The following is a 15,326-nucleotide window of genomic DNA, read 5'->3' as shown; positions in this document are numbered from 1 at the left end:
AAAACCATCTCTCATACATTCCAAGAAATCCTCTTCCTCAGCACCTTTACCAATTTGGTTCACCCAATCTACATGTAGATTGAAGTCACCCATTATAACCGCTGTTCCTTTATTGCACACATTTCTAATTTCCTGTTTAATACCATCTCCGACCTCACTACTACTGTTAGGTGGCCTGTACACAACTCCCACCAGCGTCTTCTGCCCCTTAGTGTTACGCAGCTCTACCCATATCGATTCCACATCTTCCCGGCTTATGTCCTTCCTTTCTATTGCGTTAATCTCATCTTTAACCAGCAACGCCACCCCACCTCCTTTTCTTTCATGTCTATCCCTCCTGAATATTGAATATCCCTAAATGCTGAGCTCCCATCCTTGGTCACCCTGGAGCCATGTCTCTGTGATCCCAACTATATCATAATCATTAATAACAATCTGCACTTTCAATTCATCCACCTTATTACGAATGTTCCTTGCATTGACACACAAAGCCTTCAGGCGCTCTTTTACAACTCTCTTAGACCTTATACAGTTATGTTGGAAAGTGGCCCTGGATTTGTCGGCCTGCCGCTTTTACTTTTCTCCTTATTACTTTTTGCTTCCTCTCTCACTTTACACCCCTCTGTCTCTCTGCACTCGTTCCCATCCCCCTGTTGTGAACTAACCTCCTCTCGCCTAGCCTCTTTAATTTGATTCCCACCCCACAACCATTCTAGTTTAAAGTCACCTCAGTAGCCCTCGCTAATCTCCCTGCCAGGATATTGCTCCCCCTAGGATTCAAATGTAACCCGTCCTTTTGTACAGGTCACACCTGCGCCAAAAGAGGTTCCAATGATCCAAAAACTTGAATCCCTGCCCCCTGCTCCAATCCCTCAGCCACGCATTTATCCTCCACCTCATCGAATTCCTACTGTCACTGTCGCGTGGCACAGGCAGTAATCCCGAGATTACTACTTTTGCGGTCCTTTTTCTCAACTCCCTTCCTAGCTCCCTATATTCTCCTTTCAGGACCTCATCCCTTTTCCTACCTATGTCGTTGGTACCTATATGTACCACGACCTCTGGCTTCTCACCCTCTCACTTCAGGATGTCTTGAACACGATCAGAAATATCCCGGACCCTGGCACCAGGGAGGCAAACTACCATCCGGGTCTCTGGACTGCGTCCACAGAATCGCCTATCTGACCCCCTTACTATCGAGTCCCCTATCACAACTGCCCTCTTCTTCTTTGCCCTACCCTTCTGAGCTACAGGGCCAGACTCTGTGCCGGAGGCACGGCCACTGTCGCTTCCCCCGGTAAACTGTTCCCCCCCCCCCAACAGTACTCGAACAGGAGTACCTATTGTTAAGGGGCACAGCCACCGGGGTACTCTCTATTACCTGACTCTTGCCCTTCCCCCTCCTAACCGTGAACCACTTGTCTGCCTCCCGTGGCCCCGGTGTGACCACCTGCCTATAACTCCTCTCCATCAACTCCTCACTCTCCCTGACCAGACGAAGGTCATCGAGCTGCAGCTCCAGTTCCGTAACGCGGTCTCTTAGGAGCTGCATCTCGATGCACTTGGCGCAGATGTAGACGTCCGGGAGGCTTGGAGACTCCAGGGCCTCCCACATCCGACACCGAGAACAGCAAACTGCCCTCACACTCATACTGCCCCTCTCCTCAAATAACAACTGAAAATGAATGCCAAACCTTCCTCGCCTCGCCCGTTTCCGCCTAAGCCCATTGAGCCGAAGCCCTTAAGTCTTCACTCTGCTTCGGGCTCCCTCCGCCGCCCGCAAACTACGCTGCCTGCTCTATGAGGCTCTGTTCCTTTTGAATCTGCCGCGCTGCACTGCCCGACGTCACACGCCTGCGCAGTCCCGCCTCTCTGAACGCCGTTGGAGAAAAAAAAACCGAAAATTTCAAAAATATCTTTCTCGGCACTCCCACTCCGACTCTCAGACTTCCTTCTTCGAATCAAACCCGAAGCAGGACTTCTGCCCTTTTAAATCTGCCGCGCTGCACTGCCCAACGTTACACGACTGCGCAGTCCCGCCTCTCTGAACGCCGATAGGGGACTCGATAGTTAGAGCTACAGACAGGAGATTCTGTGGTCGTGGCAGAGACTCCCGGATGGCTTGATGCCTCCCGGATGCCATGTTCAGGGCTGTATCTGATCGCCTGCACAGCATTCTGAAGTGGGAGGGTGATAAGCCAGATATCATGGTGCCAATGACGTAGGAGGAAAGAGCGAAGAGGTCCTGAAGAGTGACAATAGAGAGCTTGGTAGGAAGTTAAACAGCAAGACTTCGAGGGTGATAATCTCGGATTATCACTCTATCTCATCAAAGTAATGATGGGTATAGATAGAGTGAATGCAAGCAGGCTTTTTCCACTGAGGCAAGGGGAGAGAAAAAAAAAAACAGAGGACATGGGTTAAGGGTGAAGGGGAAAAAGTTTAAAGGGAACATGGGGGGTGGTGCTTCTTCACACAGAGAATGGTGGGAGTGTGGAATGAGCTGCCAGATGAAGTCGTGAATGCGGGCTCATTTTTAACTTTTGAGATAAACTTGGACAGGTACATGAATGAGAGGCGTATGGACGGATATGATCCAGATGCAGGTCAGTGGGACTAGGCAGAAAAAAAAATGGTCCGGCACAACCAAGAAGGGCCAAAAGGCCTGATTCTGTGCTCTAATGTTCTATGGATCTGTGGTTCGATGGAGGGAGATTCACACTGTGTCCAGTCCCGGGAGAGTGTGACGGAACGGTGTGCAGCCAGCATTAGTCTGTGTATCTTCTTGGCAGTGTGCGAAAAGACACTGTTGACAAAGCTTTACTCTGTGTCTGACCTCGGGAGTGTAAGAAGAGACAGTGTGGACTGAACATCACTCTGTGTCTGAAGCCGGGAGTGTGTGATGGGGCGGTTTGGGGGTAGCTTCACTCTGTGTCTGACCCCGGGAGTTTGTGATGGGACGGTGTGGAGGGAGATTCACTCTGTGTCTGACCCCGGGAGTTTGTGATGGGACGGTGTGGAGGGAGATTCACTCTGTGTCTGACCCCGGGAGTGTGTGATGGGACGGTGTGGGGGGAGCTTCACTCTGTGTCTGACCTCGGGAGTGTGTGATGGGGCCGTGTGGATAGAAGTTTACTCGGAGTCTGAACTGCTGAGCGCTTGACGGAGAGGCGTGGAGGGAGCGTCTCTCTGTGTGTCTTCGTGAGCGTGTGATGGGAAAGTGCGGAGGGAATTTCACTCTGCCGGGATTGTGTGATGGGACGGTGTGCTGTGAGCTTCACTTTGTGTCCGTTCCAAGGAGTTCGTGATGTGACAGTGTGGAGGGAGCTTCACTCTGTGTCTGTGTGTCTGATCCCGGGAGTGTTTGAGTGTTTTTTTCTGACGATGCCGAGGCTCGCTCACTCTCTCTCTCTCTCTCTCTCTCTCTCTCTCTCTCTCTCTCTCTCTCTCTCTCATACACACACACACACACACACACACACACAGATACACACAGCCGCTCCAGCACATCGCCGCGCACACCACCACCCGCTTCGCCAACTCCCTCCTCATTTCCAAAACCCACTTCTCCTTTCGCCTCCGCCCTTCCTGACTGTGGAGAATGTAACCGATCCCAACTGTTCAGCGTGCGGCACTTTTTCCTGGAAACGACCCCGTCACATTTCCGTGAAGTGAAAGCTCAGTGTCAGCGGAGAGAGAGAGGGAAGAAAGAAAGTGGGTTAGTGTAGGTGGGGAGACAGAAAGAGAAGGCTTAGTGAAGGGGGGAATGAGATAGAAATGTTTAGGGAGAGAGAGGGAGGGAGCGGTAGAGATCTGCGAAATTAAAGCTGGATAGATACACTAATGACTGATAGACAGGGAAGGAGTGGTTTGATGTCGGCCAAGTCAGTGTCGGCACACGCTTTCAAGACATCTCTGAAAAACTGATATTAGCTGAATTATTTTGTAATTGGAGATCAGCGTCAAGCCACAGATACCGCTCAGTCTGCGCTGTTTACGTGTAAACTTCAATAGCCACATGTTTATTTTATTTGTTAAACACTGCATACTCTAAAATAAAAAGCTATCTGTTTTTGGCGGATTCTTCTGGTGTAAATTTGGTTTAGATTTGAGAGAGAGAGAGAGAGAGAGAGAGAGAGAGAGAGAGAGAGAGAGAGAGAGAGAGAGGTATATAGACAGAATAGTACAGCACAGTACAGGTCCTTCGGCCCACAATGATGACCGACCCTCAGACCCTGCCTCCCATACTTCCATCACACACTCCCGGTGTCAGACAGAGTGAAATTCCCTCCACACCGGCCCACCACACACTCCCGGGGTCAGACACAGAGTTAAGCTCTCTCCACAACGTCTCATCACACACTCACGGAGACAAACACAGAAAGAGTCTCCGTGCACGCCATCCCATCACACATTCCCGTGGTCAGAGGTAAAGTGTAGCTCACTGCTCCCCACCACGCCTCCCCCAACCCCCGCCTGCACACACTCCCGGAGTCAGACACAGAGAGAATCCCGCTGCACGCTTTCAGATGACACATTCCCGTGGTCAGACACGAAGTGAAACACGCTGCCCACCGTCCCATCACACACCGCCTGGGGCAGACACAGAGTGAAGCTCCCATCACATCCTCGCACGACACTCTTCAGTGGTCAGACACTGAGAGAAGCGCCCTCCACACCGCCGCATCACACAATCCCGGGCTCAGAAAAACTATGAAGATCCCTCAACATCGTCTGATCACACAATCGCACGTTCAGACACAGAGTAAATCTCCCACCACACGTCTGACACCCAGTGTTTGTGATGGGACGGTGCGGAGGGAGCTTCACTCTGTGTCTGACCGCGGGAGTGCGTGATGGAACAGTGAGGTGGGGTTTCACTCTGTTCCTGAACCCGGGAGTATTTGTTCTGCGGATGATAAATGTTCTGCGGATGATAAATCTCTCTCTCTCTCTCTCTCTCTCTCTCTCTCTCGCTCTCGCGCTCTCTCTCTCTCTTTCTCTCTCTCTCTATCTCTCTCTCTCGCTCTCTCTCTTTCTCTCTGTCTCTCCTTACATACACACACACACACACACACACACACACACACACGCAAACACGCGCACACACACACGTACACACAATTTCCAGCACGTCGCCACGAACGCCACCACACTATTTGCCAACACTACCCGCCCCCCGATTTCCAAACCCCGCTTCTCCAGTCGCCTCCGGTCCCATTTACTGTGGAGAATGTAACCGATCCCAACTGTTCCGCCGGCGGCACCTTTCCTGGAAACGACTGTCACATTTCCGTGAAGTGAAAGATCAGTGTGAGCGGAGAGAGTGGGAAGAAAGAAAGTGGGGTAGAGAGGTTGGGAGGACTGAAAGAGAAGGTTCAGTGATGGGGGAAATGAGATAGAAATGTTTCGGGAGAGAGAGGGGAGAGAGAGGGTTGGAGCGGCGGAGAGCTGCGAAATTGAAGCGGGTGATATTCACATATCACATTCATGGGTGATAGATAGGGAGATAGTGGTTTGATATCGGCGCAGTCAGTGTAGCCGCACGCTTCCAAGATATCTCTGAAAAACTGATAACCGCCGACTTATTTTCTAATTGGAGATGAGCGTCAAGCCGCAGATAAAGCTCAGCCTGTGCTGGTTCCGTGTAAACTTCAATAGCCGCATGTCCATTTTCAATGTTAAACAATGCAGAGTCTAAAAAAAACGGCGAACTGTTTTTAGCGAATTCTTCTGGTCTAATTTTGGTGTATATCTGAGAGAGAGAGGGAGGGAGGGAGGGAGAGAGGGAGAGATAGCAGTACCGCCCCTTCGGCGCACAATGGAGGCGACTGTCCCAACACACACTCGCAGAGGCAGACACGGAGAGAATCGCCTTGCACGCCGTCCCATCACACATTCTCGTGATCAGACACAGAGTGAAACTCGCTCCCCACCAGCCCGACACAAACTGCCGGGGTCAGAGACAGAGCGAACCTCCCTCCACACTGTCCCATCACGCACTCCCAGGGTCAGGCAGACAGAGTGAACCGCCCTCCACACTGTCCCATCACGCACTCGCGGGGACAGACGTAGAGTGAAACTCACGCCACACCGTCCCAGCACACAGTCCCGGGGTCAGAAGCAAAGTGCAGCTCAGTCCACACCGCCCTTTCACACACTACCGGGATGGGACACAGAGAGAATATCCCTGCACGCCGTCATATCATACATTCCCGTGGTCAGACGCAGAGTGATGCTCCTTCCGCACCTTCCTATCACATATTCCCGGTTTCAGACGCACAGTGAATCTCCCATCACTGGGAGAGGGAGAGCGAGAGAGAGAGAGAGAGAGAGAGAGATGGATAGAATAGCAGCACAGTACAGACCCATCGGCCTACAGTGTTGTGCCTACCCTCAAACTCTGCCTCCCATATAACTCCTCACCTTAAGTTACTCCATCTACCTGTCTAGTAGTATCTTAAATATCACTACTGTATCTGCCTCCACCACTGACTCAGGCAGTGCATCCCACTTTACTCTCCGAGTAAAAAGCCTTCCTACTCCTTACTTTAAAGCCATGTCCTCTTGCATTGAGCAGTGGTGCCCTGGGGAGGAGGCGCTGGTTATACCCTTTAGTTATTCCTCTTAATATATTATATAATTCTATCAAGTCTCCTCTCATCATCAATCTCTCCAAAGAGTAAAGCCCTAGCTCCCTTAATCTCTGATAATAATCCATACTCTCTGAACCAGGGCGCATCCTGGTAAATTTCCTCTCTACCCTTTCCAATGTTTCCACATTCTTCCTGTAGTGAGGCGAACAGAACCGGACACAGTACCTCAAGTGTGGCCTCAGCAGAGTTTTATAGATCTGTATCATCACCTCCGGACACTTAAACTCTATCCCTCGACTTATGAAAGCTAACAAGCAAAAGCTTTCTTAACTACCCTATCTACCTGTGAGGCAACGTTCAAGGAATCTGGGGACTTGCACATCTGCCACTTCTCAGACCACTTCTGCATCCTATCAATAACTCTCTGTAATCCTCGACAATCCACTACACTATCTATAACACCACCAAACTTTGTGTCGTCGGCAAACTTGCCAACCCACCTTTCTTCCGCCATATCCGGGTCGTTAACAAAAATCACGAAAACTAGTTGTCCCAGAACCGATCCTCGTGGGACACCACTAGTGACAACTCCACAATCCGAATGTATTCCCTCTACCGCGACAATCTGCCTTCTGCAGGCAAGCCGATTCTGAATCCACCCGGCCAAACCTCCTTGGAACTCATGCCTTCTGACTTCCTGAAAAAGGCTACCGCATAGAACCTTGTCAAATGCCGTACTCAAATCCATGTAGATCACATCCACTGCACTACCATCATCTATATGCCTGGTCACCTCCTCAAAGTACTCTATCAGGTTTGTTGGACACGATCTGCCCTTCACAAAGCCATGCCGTCTGTCCCTAATCTGACCATGATTCTCTAAATGCCCAGAGATCCTACCTTTAAGAATCTTTTCCGACAGCTTTCCTACACAGACGTAAGGTTCACTGTTCTATAATTACCCGGACTATCCCGACTACGTTTTTTGAACAATGGACAACATTCACCTCCCTCCAATCCTCCGGTACCATTCCCGTAGACAACGAGGACATAAAGGTCCTCGCCAGATGGTCAGCAATCTCTCCCCTCGCCCCCCGAAGCAGCTTTGTGTTTATTCCGTCAGGCCCCAGGGACTTACCTTTTCTAATGTATTTTAATACCTCCAACACCTGCTGTCCCTTAATATCAACATGCTTCAGAACATCAACCTCACTCATATTGTCCTCACCGTAATCAAGTTCTCTCTCAATGGTGAATACCGAAGAGAAGTATTCATTGAGCACCTCACTCACTTCCACAGCCTCCAGGCACATCTCCCCACCTTTAGCTCTAATCGGTCCAACCTTCACTCCTGTCATCCTTTTGTTCTTCACATAATTGACGAAGGCTTTGGGGTTTTCCTTCAATCGGTTTTCTTTTCCTTACCTTTCCTACTCACCAAGACCTCTCATGCCCCCTTCTTGCTCTTATCAGCCCCTTCTTAAGCTCCTTTATTGCTACCCTTTATTCCCCAATTGACCCATCTGATCCTTGCTTCCTAAACCACATGTATGCTGCCTCCTTACACCTGACTAGATTTACCACCTCACTTGTCACTCATGTTTCCTTCACCCTACCATTCTGTATCTTCCTCACCGGAACAAATGTATCTCTAAAATCCTGCAAGAGATCCCTAAACATCGACCATACATCTGGAGTACATTTCCCTGCAAATACATCATGATAATTCACAATTCACACCCGCTAGTTCTAGCCTTATCGGCTCATAATTTGCCCTTCTCCAAATAAGTTTTTTTTTATCTGTCCTCTCAGATTCTATCCTTTTCTATGATAATGCTAAAGGCCAGGGAACTCTGGTAATCCACCGTAAGCCCGATCCTCACCCATTGAGAGATCTCTGACATGACCCGGTCCGCAACCTAATAATGGATCTAGTATGGCATTCCCCCCAAGCCGGCCTGTCTACATACTGTGACAGGAATCCGTCCTAACACACTTAGCAAACTCTGCCCCGTTCAGACCGTTGGAACTAATCAGGTACGAATCAACGTTAGGGAAGTTAAAGTCACCCATGATAACAACCCTGTTATTTTCACACCTTTCCAAAATCTGCCCCCCAATCTGCTCCCCGGTATCTTTGCTGCTACGAGGGGGCTTATAGATTACTCCCAATAGAGTAACCGCTCCAATCCTGTTCCTGATTTCCACCGATACTGACTCAAATGAGGATCCTGCTACATTTACTACCATTTCCGAGACTGTAATAATTTCCCTGACCAGTAATGAAAAGCATCCTCCCCTTCTCCCACCCTCTTTATCCCTTTTAAAGCCCTGAACTCCAGGAGTATAGAGAATCCATTACTGCCCTGGTAAAGCCAGGTCTCCGTAATGACCACTACATCATAATTCTATCTATGTATCCAACTATAGAGTGTATACCTGGATACATACAAAGAGGGTATTCCGTGTATAGAGGGTCCTAATCCCCAGCGATGAGCAGAGCAGTGGGAGAGAACGACGATCAAACCAGGATCGAAACGCGGGTGGAGAGATGTCGAGCCGGATAATAGGGCTCTGAATGAGAGACACGTATCCCTCTGTCTTTCACTCCATCTTCACTCATTGCATCCCTCAACAATTCCCTTCTTCCACTCATGTCCCCCTCCCTTCTATTTCTATCTCCCTCTAACGTCCCTGCCCTATATTCCTCCCCCCTCTCTGTAGCACTCTCTCTCATCCCTCTCATTCTCTCCGTCCCCTCCATGTCACATTCTCTCTCTCCATTTCTTTCCCCCGTCAGCTCTCCCTGTGCTTTCTCCCTCTCTCCCCTAATTTCTCTTCAACTATCCCCCGCGTTTACCCCCACGTTGCACCCATTGTCTCCTATATCTGACCCACACCGGTCCTGCTCTCCGCTCCTCCTTTTCTGTCCCCTGTCACCCAATTCTCTATCCCCGATCTCTCCAACTTTCTCTCATTCTCCACTCCTGCTTTTTCTCTTCACTCTAACAGCTCCTCCCCCCGCCGCTCTCACCTCTCGAGAATACCCGCTCTCACACCCTTAATCTTCGTCCTGGCCGGCACTTCCTCCCCAAGCGCTCGGCCTCTTTCTTTATAGGCCTTTGTTTGGTGTTTGCTGGTGTCGGTCTGACCCCCTGTCGTAACTGTCTTCCTCTGACAACGGTTGCTTTCCCTTTCTGAGCTCAGAGACGCAGAGAATCCTCGACAGGATGGACGACAGCGAGACTTACATGAATGTGAATTTCACAAAAACGGACTCACGGTTTCCTTCCCGAGGTGAGTGTGGCAGAGAGACGGTGTGGAGGGAGATTCACTCTGTGTCTGATCCCGGGAGTGTGTGATAGGACAGTGAGGAGGGAGATTCACTCTGTGTCTGACACCGGGAGTGTGTGATGGAACGGTGTGGAGGGAGATTCCCTCTGTGTCTGATCCCGGGAGTGTGTGTTGGGACGGTGTGGAGGGAGCTTCACGCTGTGCCTGACAATATACAATAGCCATGAGGTGTAGCAGTAGGCCAACCTGCCCTTCGAGCCAGCACCGTCATTAATTGTATTCATGGCTGATCATCCACAATCAGTACCCTGTTCTTGAATTCTCCCCATATCCCTTGACTCTACTATATTTAAGAGCTCTATCTAACTCTTTCTTGAAAGCATCCAGAAAATTGGCCTCCACTGCCTCCTGAGGTAGAGCATTCCACAGTTAAGAACTCTCTGGGTGAAAACGTTTTTCCTCAACTAAATAGCCTACCCTTTATGCTTAAACTATGGGCTCAAGTTCTGGATTCACGCAGCATCTAGCATGTCCAATTCTTTAATAATCTTGTGTGTTTCAATCAGATCCTCTCTTATCCTACTATTTCCCAGTGTAAACAAGCCCATTCGCTCCAATCTTTCAACATATGACAGTCCCGCCATCCCGGGAATTAACCTCGTTAACCTATGCTGCACTCCCTTATTAGCAAGGATCTCCTTCCTCAAATTTGGACATCAAAACTTCATACAATGCTCCAGGTGTGGTCTAACCAGGGCACTGTACAACTGCAGAAGGACCTCTTTGTACCTGCACTCAACTCCCCTTGTTATGAAGGCAAACATGCCATTAGCTTTCTGCACTGCCTGCTGTACCTGCATGCTTGCTTTCAGTGACTAATGAACAAGGACATCTAGATCTCGTTGTACTTCCCCTTTCCGCAACTTGACACCATTCAGATAGTGATATGCCTGCCTGGACTTGCCACCAAAGTGGATAACCTCATATTTATGTCATCTGCAATTTTTTTTTTATGTCACTTTCAATCCCTTCGTGTAAGTCATTAATGCATATTGTTAATGGCTGCAGTCCCAGCACCGAGCCTTGCGGTACCCAACTAGTCATTGTCTGACAGTCTGAAAGGGACCCGTTAATCCCTACACTTTGTTTCCTGTCTGCCAAACAATTTTATATCCATGTCAGTCCCCTCCCCTCAATACCTTGTGTTCCAGTTGTGCCCACCAATCTCCTGTGTGGGACCTTATCAAAGGCTTTCTGAAAGTCCAGGTACATTACATCCATTGGCTCTCCCTTGTCCGTTTTTATAGTTACATCGTCAAAAAAAAAAATCCAGCCGAATAGTCAAGCATGATTTCCCCTTCGTAAATCCATGCTGACTCGGACCGATTCTGTAACTACAATCTAAATGTGCTGCTATTTCATCTTTTATAATTGACTCCAGCATCTTCCTCACCACTGATGTCAGGCTAACTGGTCTATAATTTCTTGTTTTCTCTCTCATAATTTCTTAGAAATTGCATAACATTGGATACCCTCCAATACGCAGGAACTGATCCTGAATCTATAGAACATTAGAAAATAATTACCCTTGTGTCCACCATTTCTAAAGCCACCTCCTTAGGTACCCTGGGATGCAGAACATCAGGCCCTGGTGATTTATCAGCCTTCAGTCCCATCAGACTATCCAATATCATTTTCTGCCTAATATCAATTTCCTTCAGTTCCTCCGTTACCCGAGGTCCTCTGGCCACTATTACATCTGGGAACACACATCAAAGTTGCTGGTGAACGCAGCAGGTCAAGCAGCATCTGTAGGACGAGGTGCAGTCGACGTTTCAGGCCGAGACATCTGGGATATGGTTTGTGTCTTCGCAAGTTAAGACAGATCCAAAGAAACTGTTCAACACGTCTGTCATTTCTTTTTTTTTTTTTTTCCCAGAATAACATCTGTCTTCAAGGGCCCAACTTTGGCTTAACTACTTTTTTTCCTCTTCACATACCTAAAGAAGATTTTACTATCCTCCTTTATATTCTTGGCCAGCTTAGCTTCTTACCTGATATTTTCTTTTCGTTTTTTAGTTACCTTCTGTTGCTCCTTAAGTCCCCCAATACTCCGGCTTGCCGCTCATCTTTGCTGTGTTATACTTCTCCTTTATTTTTATACTGACCTCGGGTGTGTGTGATGGGGCGGTGTGGAGGGAGATTCACTCTATCCCTGACCCTGGCTGTGAGTGATGGGACGGTGTGGAGTGAGCTTCATATGTGTCTCACCCTGGGACTGAGTGATGGGACGGTGTGGAGGGAGATTCACTCTGTATCTGACCACGAGGTGCGTGATGGACAGGTGTGGATAGAGCTTCATCCTGTGTCTTAACCCGAGAGAGTGTGATGGCACGGTGTGGAGCGAGATTCAGTCTGTGTCTTATCCCAGGACTGTGTGAAGGGACAGTATGGAGGGAGATTCACTCTATGTCTGACCGCGGGATTGTGTGATGGTAGAGTGTGGAGGGAGATTCACTCTGTGTCTGGCCCCGGGAGTGTGTAACGGGACGGTGTGGAGGGAAATTCACTCTGTTTCTGACCCCGGGATTTTTAGGTCGGCCGGTATGGAAGCAACTTCATTCTGTGCCTAACGTAGTTTATATGTACTAGGACTGTGTTTTGGGAACTTCAATCTGTGTCTTATCCAGTAATGTGTTTTGGGAGAGTGTGCTGGGAATATCTTCTGTATGTCTGACACTAGTATTATTTGATGGGACAATACAGAGGGAACTTCGCTCTCTCTCTGACCCGGCGAATCTGTGTGATCGGACGGTTCGGAGAGATCTTCACTTTAAAAGTGATCCCAGAAATGCGTGACCAGTCGGTCTGGAGGGATCCCCTTCTGTGCCTTACGACAGGCGGATGTAATGGGCGATGCGGACAAATATTCATTTTTCCTTGCTTCTATTTTCCAGAGTAGGCGTTGTGGCGAAGCAATATATTTGAAAATGTGATTTAAAGCCTCTCGAAATAAATTCAAAAGAGGAAGAGGTATGTGTAAGATACAGAGAGGTTCCCTCCATAACGTCCCATTACACATTCCCGGGGTCAGATACAGAGTGATTTTCCCTCTACACTGACCAATCACACACTCCCGGGGTCAGACACAGAGTGAAGCTCCCTCCACACCGTCCAATCACATACTCCCGGGGTCAGACACAGACTGAATCTCCCTCCGCACCGTCCCATCACACTCTCCCGGATTCAGACACAGAGTGAATCTCCCTTTACACCGTCCCATCACACACACCCGGGGTCAGACACAGAGTGAACCTCCCTCCGCACCGTCCCATCACACACTCCCGGGGTCAGACACAGAGTGAAGCTCCCTCCACACCGTCCAATCACATACTCCCGGGGTCAGACACAGAGTGAATCTCCCTCCGCACCGTCCCATCACACTCTCCCGGATTCAGACACAGAGTGAATCTCCCTTCACACCCCTCCCATCACACACTCCCGGGGTCAGACACAGAGTGAATCTCCCTCCGCACCGTCCCATCACACCTTCCCAGGGTCAGGCACAGAGTGAATCTCCCTCCACACCTTCGGTGTTACATCTGCACACTTCAACCGGATATCTGTGTCTCGGTTCCGAGCTTCTCTACTTCTCTGTGTGTACAGGATGGTCGTGTGGTTTCACATCTCTTCCTCCCAGTGTCTGCAAACTCACAACCCCTTCACAGCGCTCCCTCCCCTCCGCCTCCCTCCTCCGTTCTACGTCTGGTCAGAAACACATATTATCTCTGAGACAGGCACACAATTACAGACTGCATGAAAGCTGAAGTCATGGTGTGTAGTGAGAAGGGAGAGAGGGAGTAAAGAGGGTGATTCGTTCTGTTTCTGAATCCGTTGGTGTGTGATGGGACAGCTAGGGCGGAGCTTCCCTCTGTTTATGACCCCAGAAGTGAGGGATGGGACGGTGCGGAGGGAGCTTCATTCTCGGTCTGACCCCGGGAGTGTGTGATGGGACGATTCACAGGGAGCTTCACTCTGTGTCTGACCCCAGGGCGTGTGATGGGACGGTGTGGAGGGAGCTTCGCTCCGTGTCTGACCCCGTGAGCTCGTGAATATGTGACGTGATGCTGTGTTGGGAGCTTCACTTTGTGTCTGATCCTGAGGACTGTGAGATGGGCGGTCTGGACGGCGCTGTACTTGTGTCTGAGCCCGGAAGTAATTGTTTGGGCGGTGCCGATGGTCGTGCGCTCTCTCTCTCTCTCCTCTCTCTCTCTCTTTTTCTCAGACACGCAGACAGACAGACAGACAGACACAGACACACACACACACACACACACACACACACACACGTATCAGCCGCTCCAGCACATCGCCTGCCGCGCCACCAGCTCCTTAGCCACTACCCACCCCCCCCCCCGATTTCCAAAGTTCCCATTTCATTTCACCTCCTCCCTTACTTACTGTGGAGGATGTAACTAATCCGGCTGTCCAGTGCGCGGCGCCTTTCCTGGGAACGGAACTGAGTGTGAGTGGCCGGTCACATTTCATTCCGGTGAACGTTCACTATAAACGGGGGAGAGTGGGAAGGGAAAAAAGTAGGGTAGAGAGTGTGGAGAGATAGAAAGAGAAGGCTAACCAAGGAGGGCAGTGAGATTGCAAGATGAGTTGTCCTGTACCCCATGACGGATTAAAGAACCGGGCACAACTGGAAAACACTTTTGAGTCTAGTATTGCTATCAACTAATAGTAGTTATTATTAACTATGCAAGCAGTTATATATATAACTGGGGTCATTCTCTGTGAGAACAGAGAAGCTGGCAGTATCCTTGCAAAAGTGTAAACATGTTGCAGAGAAACCATAAGGCCATCTCACAGCTGTCTTCGCCTCTGTGTCTTTTAATATTATGGTGCTTGTGCGGAACAAATCTCTCTCTCTCTCTTTCTAAAGGTATAGTCCCTGATACAATATGACCCCAAGGGATACATAACAATATGGAGAGAGGGTAGAGAGAGGGAAGGAGCTGGAGAGGAGAGAACGTGAAGCGGGTAGGTACATGGCACGGGGATAGATAGGGGGAAAGTGATGGATTCAGAGAGCAAAAGGTGCAGACAGGAGGTGATGGACGGTTTGTGAAAGAGCTCCTGAACTCCATTTGAAGTCCGTGCTATTTTTATTGCTTGTTGTCTATATGGCGGCTCAGTCAGTGTATCTGCACGCTTTCAAAACTTCTCTGAAATAATGATAACCACAGGCTTATGTTCCAATGGGTGAAGAGAGTCAAATCTCAGATACTGATCAGCGCGCGCTGGTTTCCTGTAAACCTCAATACCTAAATGTCCGCTTTCTTTGATAAGTGCTGCACAGTCTAAAAATGGCAATCTATTGCTGTACCGTCTTCTTGGAGGGAGGGGGTTCGCTTACAGCGGTAAGAATTG

At 49.3% G+C, this 15,326-nt stretch overlaps 1 protein-coding gene across 8 annotated transcripts in view; it reads left to right on the top strand.

Annotated features, from left to right (window-relative positions):
- The window catches only part of LOC140207233 (C-type lectin domain family 7 member A-like), a 47,688-nt gene that overhangs the window by 14,442 nt on the left and 17,920 nt on the right, over nt 1-15,326 (top strand). For 7 of the 8 annotated variants that reach the window (XM_072275662.1, XM_072275663.1, XM_072275668.1 and 4 more), the window contains one exon: nt 9,804-9,893. In XM_072275662.1, coding sequence (XP_072131763.1) covers nt 9,827-9,893 — 67 coding nt within the window. In that variant the 5' untranslated portion in view covers nt 9,804-9,826. Of the gene's footprint in view, nt 1-9,798; nt 9,894-15,326 lie in introns of all 8 variants that reach the window. The other variant, XM_072275661.1, reaches the window with a different exon arrangement.

This window comes from Mobula birostris, chromosome 13 (assembly GCF_030028105.1).
Source record: "Mobula birostris isolate sMobBir1 chromosome 13, sMobBir1.hap1, whole genome shotgun sequence".
NCBI classification, from domain to species: domain Eukaryota; kingdom Metazoa; phylum Chordata; class Chondrichthyes; order Myliobatiformes; family Myliobatidae; genus Mobula; species Mobula birostris.
This window is presented reverse-complemented; position numbering and strand designations above follow the sequence as displayed.